This window comes from Asterias amurensis, chromosome 15, assembly GCF_032118995.1.
Source record: "Asterias amurensis chromosome 15, ASM3211899v1".
Taxonomy (NCBI): Eukaryota; Metazoa; Echinodermata; class Asteroidea; order Forcipulatida; family Asteriidae; genus Asterias; species Asterias amurensis.
Window position 1 is genome coordinate 16,443,504 of NC_092662.1, and position 16,799 is coordinate 16,460,302.

The 16,799-nt window shown below is 38.0% G+C and overlaps 1 protein-coding gene across 2 annotated transcripts in view; it reads left to right on the forward strand.

The window, feature by feature from the left end:
• Nucleotides 1-123: 123 nt before the first annotated feature.
• LOC139947917 (serine/threonine-protein kinase Nek7-like) overlaps nucleotides 124-16,799 on the forward strand; it is a 28,674-nt gene continuing 11,998 nt past the window's right edge. For both annotated transcript variants that reach the window (XM_071945772.1, XM_071945771.1), the window contains exons 1-6: nucleotides 124-328; nucleotides 8,148-8,387; nucleotides 9,223-9,285; nucleotides 10,874-10,984; nucleotides 11,461-11,569; nucleotides 11,995-12,197. In XM_071945772.1, coding sequence (XP_071801873.1) covers nucleotides 8,220-8,387; nucleotides 9,223-9,285; nucleotides 10,874-10,984; nucleotides 11,461-11,569; nucleotides 11,995-12,197 — 654 coding nt within the window. In that variant the 5' untranslated portion in view covers nucleotides 124-328; nucleotides 8,148-8,219. The remainder of the gene's footprint in view (nucleotides 329-8,147; nucleotides 8,388-9,222; nucleotides 9,286-10,873; nucleotides 10,985-11,460; nucleotides 11,570-11,994; nucleotides 12,198-16,799) is intronic.

The window sequence follows — 16,799 nt, forward strand, 5'->3', positions numbered from 1 at the left end:
GCAAATGATTCTGGCTTTGACCTATGACGTCGGCCTCTAAAAAGAAATAGTCTGGAGGACGGGGCCGTTCGGTCTGACAGGTTGTTGTCAAAATCAAGTATGCTTTGTGCGGAAATGCAGAAGAGGTAAAACCTAGATCTGTGGTAACCAGAAATAAAAATGCACATTGAGCAGACGAAATGCATTCTAAATCAATGCATTTTTGACTGAAGAGATATTGTCACGGGGAATTGTCGACGTCTTGAGACTCATTTATGACGAGAGAGTGCAGACATTTTGCCAGGTTGGTTCTTCTCCTCTCCGTGAGTGAATAATCCACCGTTGCCAGGTAAGTCCGGACAGATATCTTCTTGTCTTCGCATGCTTGGTGGGAGGCAAGTTTTCCTTCCCCACCCACCGGCCAAATCGAAGCTTCTCAAGTCATGCACAAGTAAGTGAATGACCGTTCTGCCCCAACTCTCCCTGCATAAACTCGGCAACACTTATTTCTGGGCCGTACTCAGGAAAGCATTTTCGTAGGCTACACCTGCCAGCAGCAGCCATCACCTTTCACTACCTCCCCTTTACCAAGACTAAACAGGGGTCGAAATTAAGTGTATTTCCATGGTAGTCAGCAGGGCTAGTGACCAATAATTTTTAGTAGCCCTGATTAGATTTTGGTAGCCCGAAAGACACATTATGTCCCGCGTCACGGCTCAAACTTTACAATACACCAATAACATAGTTCTTTATTGTTTGTGATGATGATTTTTGCATTATTTTTCCACTAGCCCGTCGGGCTATCAAGCTGGAAAAATGAGTAGCCCGGCTGTAAATCTGGTAGTCCCGGGCTAGCGGGCTAGTGGCAATTTCGACCCCTGCTAAAAAGGAATATCTCATTTCAGTAAATTAGAATTAGATATTAATTTATTTCATACAAAATTACAAAATTGTGGCAGGGGATACAGAATTTGTTTTGATGATTTTTTTTGTCCCTATTTTTTTCTCTATATTATTATATGGTGGATTATATAAAGTGCTTATACTGCCAGCAACTTTTTTGCTAGCAAAACCAATTCTTTAATTTTCTGTTTAAAGCCATTGGACCCTTTTGATATAACAGTATTGTCCAAGGCCCACACTTCGTGTATCACAACTTCTATATCAAATAACAAACCTGTGAAAATTTGGGCTTAATCGGTCATCGGAGTCGGGAGAAAATAACGGGAAAACCCACCCTTGTATCCGCGCGTTTCGCCGTGTCATGACATGTGTTTAAAATAAATCCGTAATTCTCGTTAACGAGAATTTATATTGTTTTACTGTTTTCTCAAAAAGCAAAGCATTTCATGGAATAATATTTCAAGAGAAGTATTTCACCACTACCTTCTGTAAACCCTGTAAGTTATTTGTAAATCTGTGAACTTTTTTTTCTGTACCGAAAGGGTCCAATGGCTTTAACAAACAACTTTGTATTTTTATTTAATTTTAAGAAAACTGGGTTATTAATCCAATTTCATTTTAAACAGTTAGTTTTTACTATTTACTTACACATGTATGTAGTTGTTTTAAGTATTTTTTATTTGTACCATATATGTAACTTTGTTTACAAATCAAGTGACCTTGTTCAATCCAGGTTATTTCCTGAACGGAAAGCTTACACTGGTCGTAGGAAAAATGTAAACATTTAGGCCTATGTCATTATTGCCAATAGGTACGCCCTACTAAATTGATTGATTATAAAAATAACGGGTGAACAAATTTTTAGTTGCACCTTGTATCTCAATATCAAATGTCGATCAAAATCAGATGTCCAGTGCAATAGAAAAAAACATTAGGTTTAATTATTAATTTAGTTTTCCTTTAAGTGACTTCCCTCAGCATTAGTTTTATTAAGTTGTTTTGTCAGTCAATTTCCAGTACACCTGCTGGAAGTCCAGGTTCTGTGGCTCTTGTGTAATGGTTACATGGTCTACAACAAGCAAAGAGAAAAGACCACATGATACAAGTTAGGCCTGGGATTTCACTGAAACGCTAGGATCAATCCTATCTCGAGTTAGGACGAGTAACCCTTTCTAACTTAGGATGGGTTCAATGCGTCCTAACATCTTTGAATACGGAACTGAACTCGTCCTAAGTCCAAAGCTTTATCCTAAGTTAGGAAGAAATTGCTGAAATCGACGGACGACGGCTGGTCTTGGCCTTGATGCCTCTTCCAAAGTTTCCCATAGACTTTAAGATTTTCTAATGGAAGTGCTTTTAAAGGCAGTGGACACTATTGGTAATTACTCAAAATAATTATTAGCATAAAACCTGACTTGGTGACAAGTAATAGGGAGAGGTTGATGGTATAAAACATTGTGAGAAACGGCACCCTCTGAAGTGCCAGAGTTTCCGAGAAAGAAGTAATGTTCCACGAATTTGATTTCGAGACCTCAGATTTAGAACTTGAGGTCTTGAAATCAACCATCTAAACGCACACAACTTCGTGTGACAAGGTTTTTTTTTCTTCTTTCATTCAAATCTTGCAAGTTCGATGGCCGATTGAGCTCAATTTTCACAGGTTTATTATTTTATGCCTATGTTGAGATACACCAACTATGAAGGCTAGTCTTTGACAATTACCAATAGTGTCCACTGCCTTGAACAAATATGACAAATATGACAAAAATGCTACTGTACCTGTGGTACACATAGATAATTCGAGATTCAAAATAGAATCATCGTCATTGGAAGTATTGATCTTTAACAGAGTAGCCATATCCAACTAATTAAAAATGCCGTGGAGAGACCTTCAAATACCTGAATGTGTAAGCTGAGTCCTTTGTACATGTATAGGCCCTACATTGTGCAGTGTATTCACGATCATGGAAAAGGCACATTTTTTTAGTGAGGTTTGTGCATCCCTGTATGCTTCGAAATGGCAAGGGCACCAGGGCATAATATTCTTTTTTTTGTATAGGGTATCCTACGAAGAAATTGTAAATTTCTACTGTAACTTTTCAAGGGCACTAATTTTTTAAATTGTGAACTCTTTTTTTGTACAATGTGTAATATGAATTTCACCTTCAGGTTTGTAATAGTCCAATTTTGTGCCCTTACTTTTTGTAGCTCTTGAACCTTTGCGCTTTCAGTCTTGATGTCTTGTCAGATACAATTATTCTGATGTCCGTTGCTAAGTGACCATGTAAAGAGTCACCACCAGGTGTAACTGTACATTTCACTCAATAAATCACACTTTGCAATCGCCCACTTCACACATGCCTGGCGCCAAAACAAACAGGGATAGCAACATAAAGAAATATTATCATGGCAATATAAGATAAAGTCGTTGAAGTTTAAAGGAACACGTTGCCTTGGATCGGACGAGTTGGTCTATAAAAAGCGTTTGTAACCGTTTTTTTATTCAATGCATATGGTTGGAAAGATGTTTTAAAAGAATACAATGATCCACACAAGTTTGCCCCAAAATTGCGTGGTTTTCCTTTTACTGTGCGAACTAACACGGTCAGCCATATATGGGAGTCAAAAATCTGACTCCCATAAATGGCCGACCGGGTTAGTCGATGAGGTAAAAGGAAAACCGTGCAATTTCGAGGCATGTTTGTGTGGATCATTGTATTCTAGTTTTACAACACCTTTCAGATGAAATTGCAACCTTTGTCGTAGCATTGTGCAAATGTGCATCAAATTTGCACCTTTCTAAGCTCCCAGATATAGTATATTTGGTCAAAGGGCAAAACGTGGGGTGTCGTGGCCGAGCGGATAAGAGCACCGAATTCAAGCTCTGATGCTTCTGTTCAGCAGAGTGTGGGTTCGAATCCCGGTCGTGACACTTGTGTCTCTGAGCAAGACACTTAACTATAATTGCTTCTCTCCACCCAGGGGTAAATGGGTACCTGTGAGGGCAGAGATGGTTCTTGTGGTTGATTTAGCCGAGTAGCGCATATTAATGTTGCACAGGCTGCATACTCCCTACCAGGGAGCTGAGATGGTTTAAGGAGTGATTTAAGGCCCAGTGACCAGGGGTAATAATGTGAAGCGCTTTGGGACGCCCTCCGGGTGTGAAAAGCGCTATATAAAAACGGGTTATTATTATTATTATTATTAGTTCTTTTGTTTTGGTGACATACACACATTAGCCCTCAAAAATCAACCAACTTACCTGAGACCAATCATATTTTAGACTTCAAAGTTCTTCCAATTTTGTAGTCTGACTCTTTCCTCCCAAAAATAACAATAAAAATTGAAAAAGGCCCTCATCCTTATCTTTATGAAAAAACTGGACGGTCACAGTTGTTTTTGTGTACGTGGCATACAATGTAGCCTTAACAAAAGGACATCAATCTAGTTAGGGCAGTTCATTGACTGACAGGCTTACCATTAAGGAAGAGTACATGCACATGTAGGTGCTTTACCTTTGTCAACCTCATTTAAACAGATCAGCTTTGACATGTTTGAAAACCCAACACAAACAAACGAGGAGAATTAAAGTTCCTCTGGGGTAATTTGTGTAAGTCCCAGCAAGAAACCTGATTTACTTTTACCATGGCCAGACTCTTTACAGAAGAAGTCCCACACATCTCTCATTGTGCTGCTATTTTTGTTGTAAAGGAGTGACACATGTAAACAGTGTTTATTGAATAGGTTTAGTTATTGAGGAGTATGAAAGAGTTGTAGCTTGATTCTTCTGAATCGTCAAAAGCCTTTAGAAACGTTGACATCCTGTAGTTCTCTCGCCTAGAGCCGCAGATATTGTTTGCCCACAGAAATATAATCTTCAGTGGGCGGATTTTTTTCAGCAGGGAAAGTTATGAAGAATGAAACAAATTTTGTATCTGGCTTTGAAGGAAGTTATACACTTCAAAGATTGTAACATTCCTGCTTGTCTGTGTGGGACTATGGGAGCCTTGTCTCTTGAGGGTTGTCGTCGATGATTTGGACAGCCGGAACTTATGGGGCCTTCCACAAATATTGGGTTTGGAGCGACTTTAGTATCGGTAAACTTAGCAGGTTGGCTCAGTGATTTTGCTTGTTACCCTGCAGTTGGCTAAGAGGCACATCAAGCATTTTTGTCATTGTGTCCTACATTTGTTACCCATAAATATTGGTACTTTGACTTAACTAATTCTTCCTAACTTCCTTTTAAACTTGGTGCTCAAAAAAGTTTCTAGGTTTGTGGAACGCTAGCAGAAGTGCGTTCCACAGTTTTTGCAAAAAAAAAAAAAAAATCTAGGCTGGGCTTAGAAGATAACTTTATTTTTAGTGTGTCTGGCCCTTGTATTTTGATAAAAACTACAATAGGCTTTTTAGGGAAGCTCTTTGGATGCTCATATTTCAAGAAAAGCAGAAGGACTGAGTTTGAACATGACACAGCGGGGGTTTGAACACTGTTAGATGTGTCAGGTTTGAAGAGGAACACGTATTATCATTAAAGGTATAAGGACACTAACCTTTTACATGCAATTCCAAATTGTCAAAAAGTATTTGAAAGTTCCTGACACTTGTGTTTGTTACACTAATCACAACAGGCTTACTTCTTTAAAAATCAGGAACACTTCCGGGCAACACAATATACATTTTTCTGACACTGTCCTACTGTCCCCCAAAAAATCATGCAGATTTAATAAGTGAATGTTTTTTTCTTCCTTTTGAAGACTGCCTGTAACTGGTTATTGCCCTGTGTGTATTATGTCTATATTATAGTCTGAGGAATTTAAGCGAGACCAAAGCACTCATACTATACTGATCATTCTGTGTAATTTTTAATAATATTTTTACCTTGTAATGCCACATAATTCGGCTTTTTGCTGCTATTTGTTTTTTTAATAAAAATGAATGAATGAATGAATAAATGAATTCTTCAAATTCAACTCGAAGATGATTTACTGAGTTGGTCGTCTCTAGTGCTGGGCGAATAGTGAAATTTTGATATTCGGATATTAGTTTTAGACAGTGTCACTCGGTTCATTCATAAAAATAACCGGATCTAATTTAAAGATGGCGATTTGTTTTTTCTTTTGAACGTGATGACTCTACGTGAAGGAAGACTTTTGTAATCTTTGAACAAATTACGTCAGAAATGTCGTTGTTTTAACTCTTCACGGAGGTGAGCATAGTTAAATACTTAATTTATGCTGTTTTATGCTGTCTTCATAGAAGTTTCATAAGGACTCAGACAAAACCTTCCTATCAGTTGTCGCCCGACGTCCGCGGATATTCGGGTATTAAAGAATATCCGGTTACTTGGTTGTAATTACAGAACTATCCGGTTTATAAATAGGTATTCACGCCCATTGCGGATATCTGGTTAAGAAAAAAAAAGGCATTTAATCGCGGTTATGGACAGGAAAACCTATTCGCCATTAACCGGATATAATTTCAGTCCCAAGTTGGTAAACAAATTTACACAAAAATGGGGAGTGAGAGAACACCTTTAAGGCAGAGAGAACTTTATCTTGTAACAGCCACAGGGGAGATTAGCCATGTTATGTGCCTCTTGTACCAAGGAGAATGCAGATATATTGGGTTGGCCATTCAACTGTCTTAGATATGGGGTGTGATCTGAGTTCACATTCCTGTCTGACCACAATTATGTTTCATCTCTCCCTCGATTCTTTTAACAGTTTATGAATGTTCTACTTAAAGCCATTGGATACTTTCTCGGTAAACAGTATTGTCCAAAACCCACACTTCGTGTATCACAACTTCTATATAAAATAACAAACCTGTGAAAATTTAGGCTCAATCGGTCATCGGAGTCAGGAGAAAATAACGGGAAAAACCCACCCTTGTTGCCGCACGTTTCGCCGTGTCATGACACGTGTTTAAAATAAATCCGTAATTCTCGATATCGAGAATTTATGCTGTTTTATTGTTTCTCAAAAAGTAAAGCATTTCATGGATTAACATTTCAAGAGAAGTCTTTCACCATTACCTTCTGTAAACCCAGTAAGTTATTTGAAAATTTGTAAACTTTTTTTGGTGCTCTTTCAGAAGTTTCCAATAGACTTTTAGATTTTCCAAAGGAGGTGCTCTTTTTGAAATGAAAATGGCCTTGCCCTCTCAAAGATGAAATTCCAGCCCTGCAAAATGAACTTCACAACAAGAATGCACTCAAACATAACGCTGCAACACAGTGACACATGACAACTTGCTACATGTACATCGATTTTCACAGTGTACCTGTACAACACAAACCTTTATTCGTTAACAATGACTGTCGCAAATCATCATCACTTAGGATTCTTTGTAACTCTCATCTACAAATTTCTAACACAAGGTGCTCTTAACGTGGAGGTTTATTGCCATGCCAACCAATCTTCAGCATTTAATTAGCTATCTTTATTATAATACCTGGGCGTTGCCATGGAAGCATTCAACGACCACATAATCAAGGTTTGGTTTATGATGCTACGTGTGACAAGAAACATCTGCTATGACGCGGTATTTTTTAATGTTGTCATAAAATGTTGTAAGGGCTGTATTGATTTGAAATATTGTCATTGAGAAGGACACATGAGTACAATTAAGTTTTTACTAGGTCATTCTATGTTTGCTGTTGAAGTAATATTGATGGGTTTTAAAACCTACATTTTTATGTAGGGCCTATAATGTACACACGTGCATCCTTTAGCCATAATTTGCAGGCCAGGAACTTATGTTGGTATAAGCGAAAGGCAGTAAAGCGGGTCTGATTACAGGGAGGCCATGGCGTCATATGCCCTTGTCCTTGCCTTGGTGCCCCTTCAAAAGTTTCCCATAATACTTTAATTTTCTTTCATCTGAAGTGCCCTTTTCAATATGATGGCCTTGCCTTGTCAAAGATAAGTCAAGGGCACCTCTATGAAGGGGAATGGACAATTCTACTGGAACAGGGGCACCAAGGCAATGATCAAGTGGCATGGATGCAATCGCCTTTGTTGCTCTCTTTAACTAGGAAGAGGGTTACCAGCCGAACGACCGTTTTATAGAACCATTTGTGACCGGTGTCCTGTTTGTTTTTGCTAAGCAAACATTTTTTTTAGCAGTAGTCTCTGCATTACCAAATTTGACCAAGCACTTCAATTCAAACACCCAAGTACTGTGTGTATTAATGGCTCAAGTCCAATGAGGCTCAAGTCCAGTAGGTTTACTTTAGTTTTTTTGTTTACTACCCCGTCTTCTAGAACCTTGTCAAAGACGCACACCTCACTCCCCTAGGTTGACCCCTGACCTTCCGTTGACCTCCTGGTGTCATCATGGACCAGCCGATGGATCACATGGTCGAGGTGGACAGCAACACCGACAAATACAACAATCTTGCTAACTTTGTGATAGAGAAGAAGATCGGCAAGGGGCAATTTAGCGAGGTGTACAAGGCGCAATGCCTGGTCGATAACAGCATCGTGGCACTCAAGAAAGTCCAGGTTGGTGGTTTACAAACATTGTGTGTAAAATAAGTGTGTCTATACATGGGTTTTGAGAAAATCGAATTAGCTTGTTGCCTGCAGCTTACCAACCAAAAGGAGCTATGGTATAAATGCAACAAATAATTAATGGCCTGACGATTTGATTCTAGCAGAGTCTTGCTCGAAGGCCAAAAAAAAGAAGGAAAACAAGTCTTTAAAGGGTCTATGTAACTTTTGTAAGACAAAAAACACAATGTCCACAGATTTACACTAAACTTACACAGTTTGAAGATAATGATAGTAGAAAGCTTTCCTGAAAATATTACGTGCTGAGGTGCTGTAGTTTTGGGGAAATGAGTAAAACAATGTCATGAAAATAATTTTCATCTCATGAGACGAAAATTATTTTAATAATTTACAAACGTATTTTCATGACATTGTTTTACTAATTTCTCAAAAACTACAGCACCTCATTAAGTAACATTAGAAGGGAAGCTTTCCACTATCATTATCTTCACACCCTGTAAGTTTAATGTAAATCTATGGACATTTTGAAAAGGTACCCAAATCCTTTAAACCTTTGAGTATGACTCTCGTAGGGTTGAAACGTCAGGTCATTAACTATTTTTTTGCGAGAAACATTTCGCTGTTTATTACAATTTTTTACTGATTTCGCATAACATTTCAAGCCCTGTATCTTTCCCGGTCAAAAGGCAAACAAGGCCAACCTTTTTAGCCAGTGGATTTTTCTCAGCATCAGTACATTTATCTCTGAGGCAAAAGACAACTGAGGCCATCTCGCTTTAAATGAAAATTTTGTCTAAATTCATGAATGACTTTTGTGTGATTGCAGATCTTTGAGATGATGGACGCCAAAGCCAGACAGGATTGCATCAAAGAGATTGATCTACTTAAAGTGAGTCTAAACTACAGCAAAAGCACAGGGCACCATGGCAATTGCTGTGGGTTATTTCAAGGGTTGCCAGGGGTTACCGAGGGGTTGTAACAACATCAATGTCAAATACCTAGTAAAATTGATACGTACAACCCTAATTTCAGACCTTTCTCCTAGCAAAAACTCTCTCCTCCCTAGTGATGGGTTTAACTCTCTCAACTAGTCCATTGGCCTGCAACAAAATTTTTAAGGAGTTTTCGCTCATCATTTATTCACTGTCTACCTATAGATACACTACATCAGCAGCCAACTGGAACTGATACTTCTATGCCATACTGCATTGAGTACGCAAATTACATGTATGTTCTGTAATATCATTTACAAGTGTCTTCTGCTTGGGCAGTTAAGTGTAGAAATTGGTTTGATTGGATCACTTTCTACCTAGTGTGGGAACTCACTTACTGTGACGTTGAGCTTCTTGTTAATTGCTTTGGCCTTTTTGAAAAAACATTCCTGTTTTGATTTTGTGTTGTAACCGCAAAATTGACTGTCTATTCCTGGAATGATTCCTGTGGAATTGCTAAAACTAAATTTGTGCCCCCACATTGCAGTTGTATGGTTTCAAATTGTTGGGCGAATCCTTCCCAGGGATTGTTGGCTTAATGATCAATCTAGGCTACTGAGGTCATGTCCTCTGTTGCCCTTAATCTTGGCCTTGGTGCCCCTTCAAAAGTTTCCTATAGATGCTAAGATTTTCCAATGGAAGTGTCCTTTCCAAAACGAAAATAGCTCTGCCCTTTAAAAGATGAAATACAAGGCCTGTCAACATACAAACTTTAATTTTATATTTTGTTCGAAAATATTATATTTTTTACCGAAATATTATATTTTTAGGTCAGAAAAAAATAGTCCACAACATAAGCAGTTACTAGCATCTCATAAACCAAAAATCTACACAGGCAACTTTTTCTGAGAAATAGGCACTTTTCATCAAACCCCAAAATAGCCCATTTTATGACAGGAAACATTGTTTTTAATATTGGTAGCCATACAGTATCAATATTGACAGGTAAGCCCCATGTGAATACCTGCCAAGAGCTTTGTGTTTACACAGCTCCTCTTTACCAATGCAGGAGGCAGAGCTACTTCTATATTCTATACACATTTTATGTTCACCATTGCATGCCATCTGCGCACACAGGATATTAAAACTAAACAATTCCATTGCCCTTACAATCAATATGCTACACTATGTGATTTTGGCATAATGTTTCTTTACTAAGCTACACTCAATAGCCATGGGGGCCAAGGTTTTCTCCATTTTCAGAATCTAATGAATAATAAAATCATGATATCGACTCTTAAATAGAGCAATTCCAAAGAATGATTATTGTGCTCCGACCATGTTTACCCCTGGTCACTGGGCAATTTAAATTTAATTCCTTTCGTCTTAGCTCCCTGGGGAGTATACAACCTGTGCTGCCAAACATGTAGCACACGTTTTAGCTAAGGTTGTGAAATCAAGGTAGCAGTTTTATATGAACCAGAAGAGTCCTGCAACACTGTCTTGAAAGTTCAATATTTGCTTTGCTCTTTGTTTCCCCTTCAGCAATTAAACCATCCAAATGTCATCATGTACTTAGCATCATTCATTGAGAACAATGAGCTTAACATTGTACTGGAGCTGGCGGACGCAGGAGACCTCTCCAAAATGATCAAGGTTTGTCAGCACCACCCTGGGTCTTCCCCTTATCGAGTCAGCCAGACCACCAATGGGTGTCCTTTTAAACAAACCCACCAGCTTCTCAAGTTATTTTTCAGAAGGCAGCCAGTAATCTGTGACTTTTTGTTTCTTCCAAGATTGGAATTTCAAACCGTAAACTCAACTCGAGACATGATCTCAGAAATGATCGTTTACTTGAATGCTTTGATGTTATACTAACCTTACATATGCTGTTGCAGTTCTTGTTTAGCATAGATTAATTACTTGATCAATCAGTATGCTCTGATGCTTTTTCTCTTGAAGACCATCAGAGCATACTGATCGAAACGTTGAGTTGTCAAACTACCAGTTATGCTCAAAACCACCTCTTCTCAAATGGGATCTATGTCACTGCAAACCGCACTTGCTCACCTCAAGTTATAAAGTTTCCACTGATATTCAAAACCCCATCATCTTCATTTTTCTCCCGTCAGCATTTCAAGAAGCAGAAGCGTCTTATACCAGAGAGGACGATATGGAAGTACTTTGTTCAGTTATGCAGTGCTCTGGAGCATATGCATTCACGTAGAGTTATGCATAGAGGTAAATACACACCAAGGACCAATGTGGAATAAGCTACCTGTACAAATATAAAATGCCAACTCACTTACTTCATTCAAAACACTCCTTAAAGCTCACCTGTTCCAGCACGCTTACTAACTAGTCATCTGCGTCTCAGCGCCTTGGAGCAAACATTTGATTTTGATTAACCGATTGATTGTCTCTAAGCTAAATAGTCATATAAAATTTAATCATCACTTACAAATCGTCCCTCCATAAAACAAGTGATTATTTTGAAAAGTACAAGTCAGTTTTTCTTGTGGTTAATTACTTGAAATTTAAAAAGTCACATCCTGTTAAAAGGGGCTTGTGTCGTCAGTTGCTAGAACACCGGCTTGTTAATTCGGAGGTGGCAGGTTCAAGTTCCATTCGGATCAATTATCAATTTCTTTATTTTATTTCCACAGATATTAAACCAGCAAATGTGTTCATCACCGCCACGGGCGTGGTCAAACTGGGCGACTTGGGCTTGGGGCGTTTCTTCAGTTCCAAGACGACTGCCGCCCACTCCTTAGTAGGAACACCTTACTACATGTCACCAGAACGCATTCACGAAACTGGGTATAACTTCAAGTCAGATATCTGGTCCATAGGCTGCTTATTATATGAGGTAAGATTAAAACTAAAACACCAAACAATAAAACCCAATCTTAAAGTGACCATCTGTGCTTCCTGACACAGATAATTCAGATATCTTTCCAACTTCTTATTCTATAAAATGACCTCTTTCTCGTTTAGCTAGGGTGTTAAGTGCAATAATTTTTCTGCAATAATTTAAATAGCTCGGAAAAATGGTTACGCAGATGGTCACTTTAAACACAGCCCCCAAATAAAACTACGTTTTACAAACCCAGAAAGCTAAATAAATTGACTCTAGAAAAATTAGAAAAATGTTTTTCAAAAATATTTAGAACAAAATGTGCATGCAAAAGTTTATGAAAGTACACATTTATGCTGATTTGTTAAAAAGCCTGACGTCAAATTGTATGTCAGTCCATACTCTTGGTCAATAATCTTGATTCTAAGTAAACCTAGTAAGCCAATGCTCTTGCTATGTCACTGTTGTAATATTGACTTGTGAACGATAGTGACTTTAAATTTCCCTGGTCATTACAAGACTTCTGAAACCTGGACAGACTCTAACTCTAGAGGATGCTATACAACAATAACATCACCCCAAAACTCCACATTCTGATAATTTGAGAGTGTGTAATGCTAGCATAGCCCCCTCTATTGACAGAATCTCAAAATTTTGCATGGGTGATATTTCTTTCGGTGCATGCTTTAAAAGAGTAACTGGTACGGCACACAGAAGTAGACCCATTGGTTATTGACAATGCTTCACATAATATTGCATCCTGCTTATAACGGAAAGGGGGCGTACACTGTTAATCATTTAAAAAAAAATCATTTTCTTTTTTTATCACTAGAATCACTTCTAAATTTTATAACTTGTATGACAGTTATATACATTTTATCATGGTGGATTTCCTTCCACCATGATCGTATCAAGCGGGTCATTTTGTTTTTGGTTTAATCAATTTGAAAATTTCCTGGCAATTTTACCTATGGTGTACGCTCCGTCCAACCCCAATGCAAAAATAACAGTAGAGGCTTTGCATGTGCAATCGTGCATGGACATTGTTTGTACCATCTAATCAATCGCATGCAGTTTAGTTTTTGTTGTAGATGAGGTACCTGCGACCCTAATCAGGGAATGTGTCAGTTGATTAATTTTTCATTAGACCTGAACGGAGGGGATGGAGGTTTAAAATGAGGAACTATTTTTCCATAAACGTTAGACTTTTATCTTTTAAAGATGCTATGTCAGATTTTTCGCCCCAAACATTAAAAAATAGATTTTTTTGAGTGAATGGTATTTCAAAGAGTATCACCTGCTCTAACGAAAAAAAGTTTAACTTTTATTATTTAAGGTCAGGAACTATGACAAAAATTTAAAACGTTTCTTATAAAACACATAAGAATTGGTCACGTGTTATATTGTCGGGATCCCGACCAAAACCAATTTTGAGCACTTTATTTCACTGCTACTAATAATTGGCGGACTTTTTCGAGCAATGGCTCAAATGAAAGCTTGTAACTTTCTCGACCCCCATCAAAATACCTATTGAATTTTAAATCAAAATTGTTGGGTCAAATAGGCAAAAAATCTGACATAGCATCTTTAAATGGCTTCATACAATATATCGTCTTGAAAGCAGTGCAGCTGGACACTTAAAATTCACCTGACACACAAATTATCAATTTATTCCTGACCTTAGACATTGGCCCACGAAGGGAACTTGAGATACTCGTGGGAATAACAGACATAGTGAAATTGTATCCACTCTGACTGTCAGGGTTCTAATTAAAAAATGAAAAATGGAAAAACAGTGTGTACGAATTGCTCATTTTAGCATTTGTAAATGAAGATGACATAAAACGTGGTTCAAATATTGCTCGGGTGTGCTCTGGCTTCAATTTCAAGGAATTCACATTGCCCCACTGGTCTAAATAATTTTACTAAACCAAGATTTTCTTTTAATGTACATAAATTCAAGTAAACACGTTTTTTGATTTAAGTATATTTTTATGTTCAGGCATATATTATGCCACATCTCTGGTGCAATGTTGCAATGTACAAGATTTTCAAAAAACGGTTGTTAGAAAAAACGTGACCAGACAGACAGCAAAACCGCCAACATTAAAATAGAACATACATACAAAGTAGCACACATACATGAATGTAGGTTAAAAAATGAGACAAGTTAATGTGAAATACAGACATTCGCTTCCATTTCTGATACGGGAGAATGCTAACCTACATTGTGACAACAAAAAATGGCATAGAATTTCATTATTGTACACGCAGAGGACTCTACCATTAGAAAAATCAGAAACATACCTAGGGGAATTTTTTTTAAGGGGGGGGGGTCTATTTAAAGGTCTAGAACCTGCACTTCTGTTGGTTTTTTCTATGATCTTAATGAATAAGTTAAGGATGGTGCCGTTCCCATAAGCTTTTCCAACATGTACAAACATTAGCTGATTTTGGGTGTGGGGGTGCGGGGGTTCCTGTAGGTTTGTGGGTGTAATTAAGACCTGTACAGGCTATATGTGTGTTGTGCTTTAAAGCCATTATACACTTTCGGTACAGAAAAAACAAAAAGTTCACAGATTTATAAATAATTTACAGGGTTTACAGAAGGTAATGGTGAAACACTTCTCTTGAAATATTATTCCATGAAATGCTTTACTTTTTGAGAAAACATTAAAACAATATCATTCTCGATAGCGAGAATTACGGATTTATTTTGAACACATGTCCATGACACGGCGAAACGTGCGGAAACAAGAGTGGGTTTTCTCCCGACTCTGATGACCGATTGAGCCTAAATTTTCACAGGTTTGTTATTTTATATATAAGTTGTGATACTCGAAGTGTGGGACTTGGACAATAGTGTTTACCGAAAGTGTATAATGGCTTTAATAAGCATGCCCTTTTCATTGCATGACTTCATGCTAGCTGTAGGGGAGAGAACAGGGGTAGTTTGTGACTTACATTCAAACATCTAGTACAAGGGAGTTTCATTTTGAAAAAATCGCCTCAGAAAAACTACTATTCTATTTGTCTATTTTTGTTGCTAAATTGAATTTGTACACTCTAGCCATCAGGCAGTGTTTTTTTTCCGGAACACAAATATGTAGAAGAAAATATTTGTTCCATTTCTAAATGCCCTCTGGGGGTTTCTTGATTTGTTTTTGATTTTTTCTTTTATCAAATTTGTTTCTGACGTTTCCATGACATTCCCTTGAGGAGCACTGGTACATTTGACAATGTTAATAGAAAAGTGTTTCTCTGCAAAGTTATTAAAAGATAAGCCACCCTTTTCTTAAAGGAACACGTTGCCTTGGATCGGTCGAGTTGGTCTTTGAAAAGCGTTTGTAACCGTTTTTTGTAAAATTTTGACTCCCATAAATGGCCGACCATGTTAGTTCGCACAGTAGAGGGAAAACCACGCAATTTCGAGGCAAACTTGTGTGGATCATTGTATTCTACTTTTAAAACATCTTTCCAACCATATGCATTTTATAAAAAACGGTTACAAACGCTTTTGTTTTGACCAACTCGTCCGATGCAAGGCAACGTGTTCCTTTAACTGATTGGTTTTGAAACTTTGATGAGCCAGTAGGCCTGATGCTTTGTTCTTTTAAGAGCAATGCAAATTACACTTAAAGCAAAGGGCACCTTTAAATCTAAATTCCAACTGGAACATTTCAAGGGGGCACCAAGGCAGTCACCAGGGGGCATGGGGGCAACTGCCTCCTTTTGCTCTGTGAAGCACCTGTCTATCTGGCCTTGGCCCCTCTTTTATAGAGCTGCTTAAGCACGACAGTATCAAGCTCAACAAGATTATGCTTACCAGAATAACCTTACTAGTCAAAACACCCTGTCTTATGTACCATTTGTGACTGGTTTCCTCATTTCCGCTAAGCAGAAAATTGTTGAGCAATATTTTCCGCTTGAAGCAGCCCTGTGAAACTTGGGCTTGGCTATAAGTGACTGCAGATGGGAGGTCAGAGTCCATAACATCTGGGCCCAATTTCATAGAGCTGCTAAGCACAAACATTTGCTTAGCATGAAATTTCATTCCTTGTGAAAAACAAGATTACCAACCAAATTTCTATTTGCTGCAAATTGCTTGTTACTGGACTTAGCTGTTGTTTGCTTATCCTGAAAATCATGTGGAAATTTGATTGGTAATCCTGTTTTTATTGAGGCAAAAACTTCATGCTAGGCAAATTTTTGTGCTGAGCAGCTCTATGAAATTGGGCCCTGGCCATGGTTCATCACTGTGTCCAAAGCTCATCATAAAAAATATAGACAACTCACTCTCCTGTTTCTGAGAAAGACAAATCGACAAAAGAAAACCCGGGAGTGGGGTAGGATAATTAGATATCATGCTTCATCGAGCTCACTCCTCCTAATCTGTATCACACATTTGTAAAAGTGAGCATCAGAATTTATTTAATTGATTTGTATTTCATGCTATGTAGTGGCAAGTCATTTCGCAGAAGTGTTCATTGCTAAGTGTTGCGTGTTTGTCCCCATGTATTTGTTGTGGTGGTAATTGTCAATGGCGAATTTCACTTCGTTTTTTACCTTCTTGTGGGTAAAATACATGTACCGACGCCCTAGAACCACATAAAA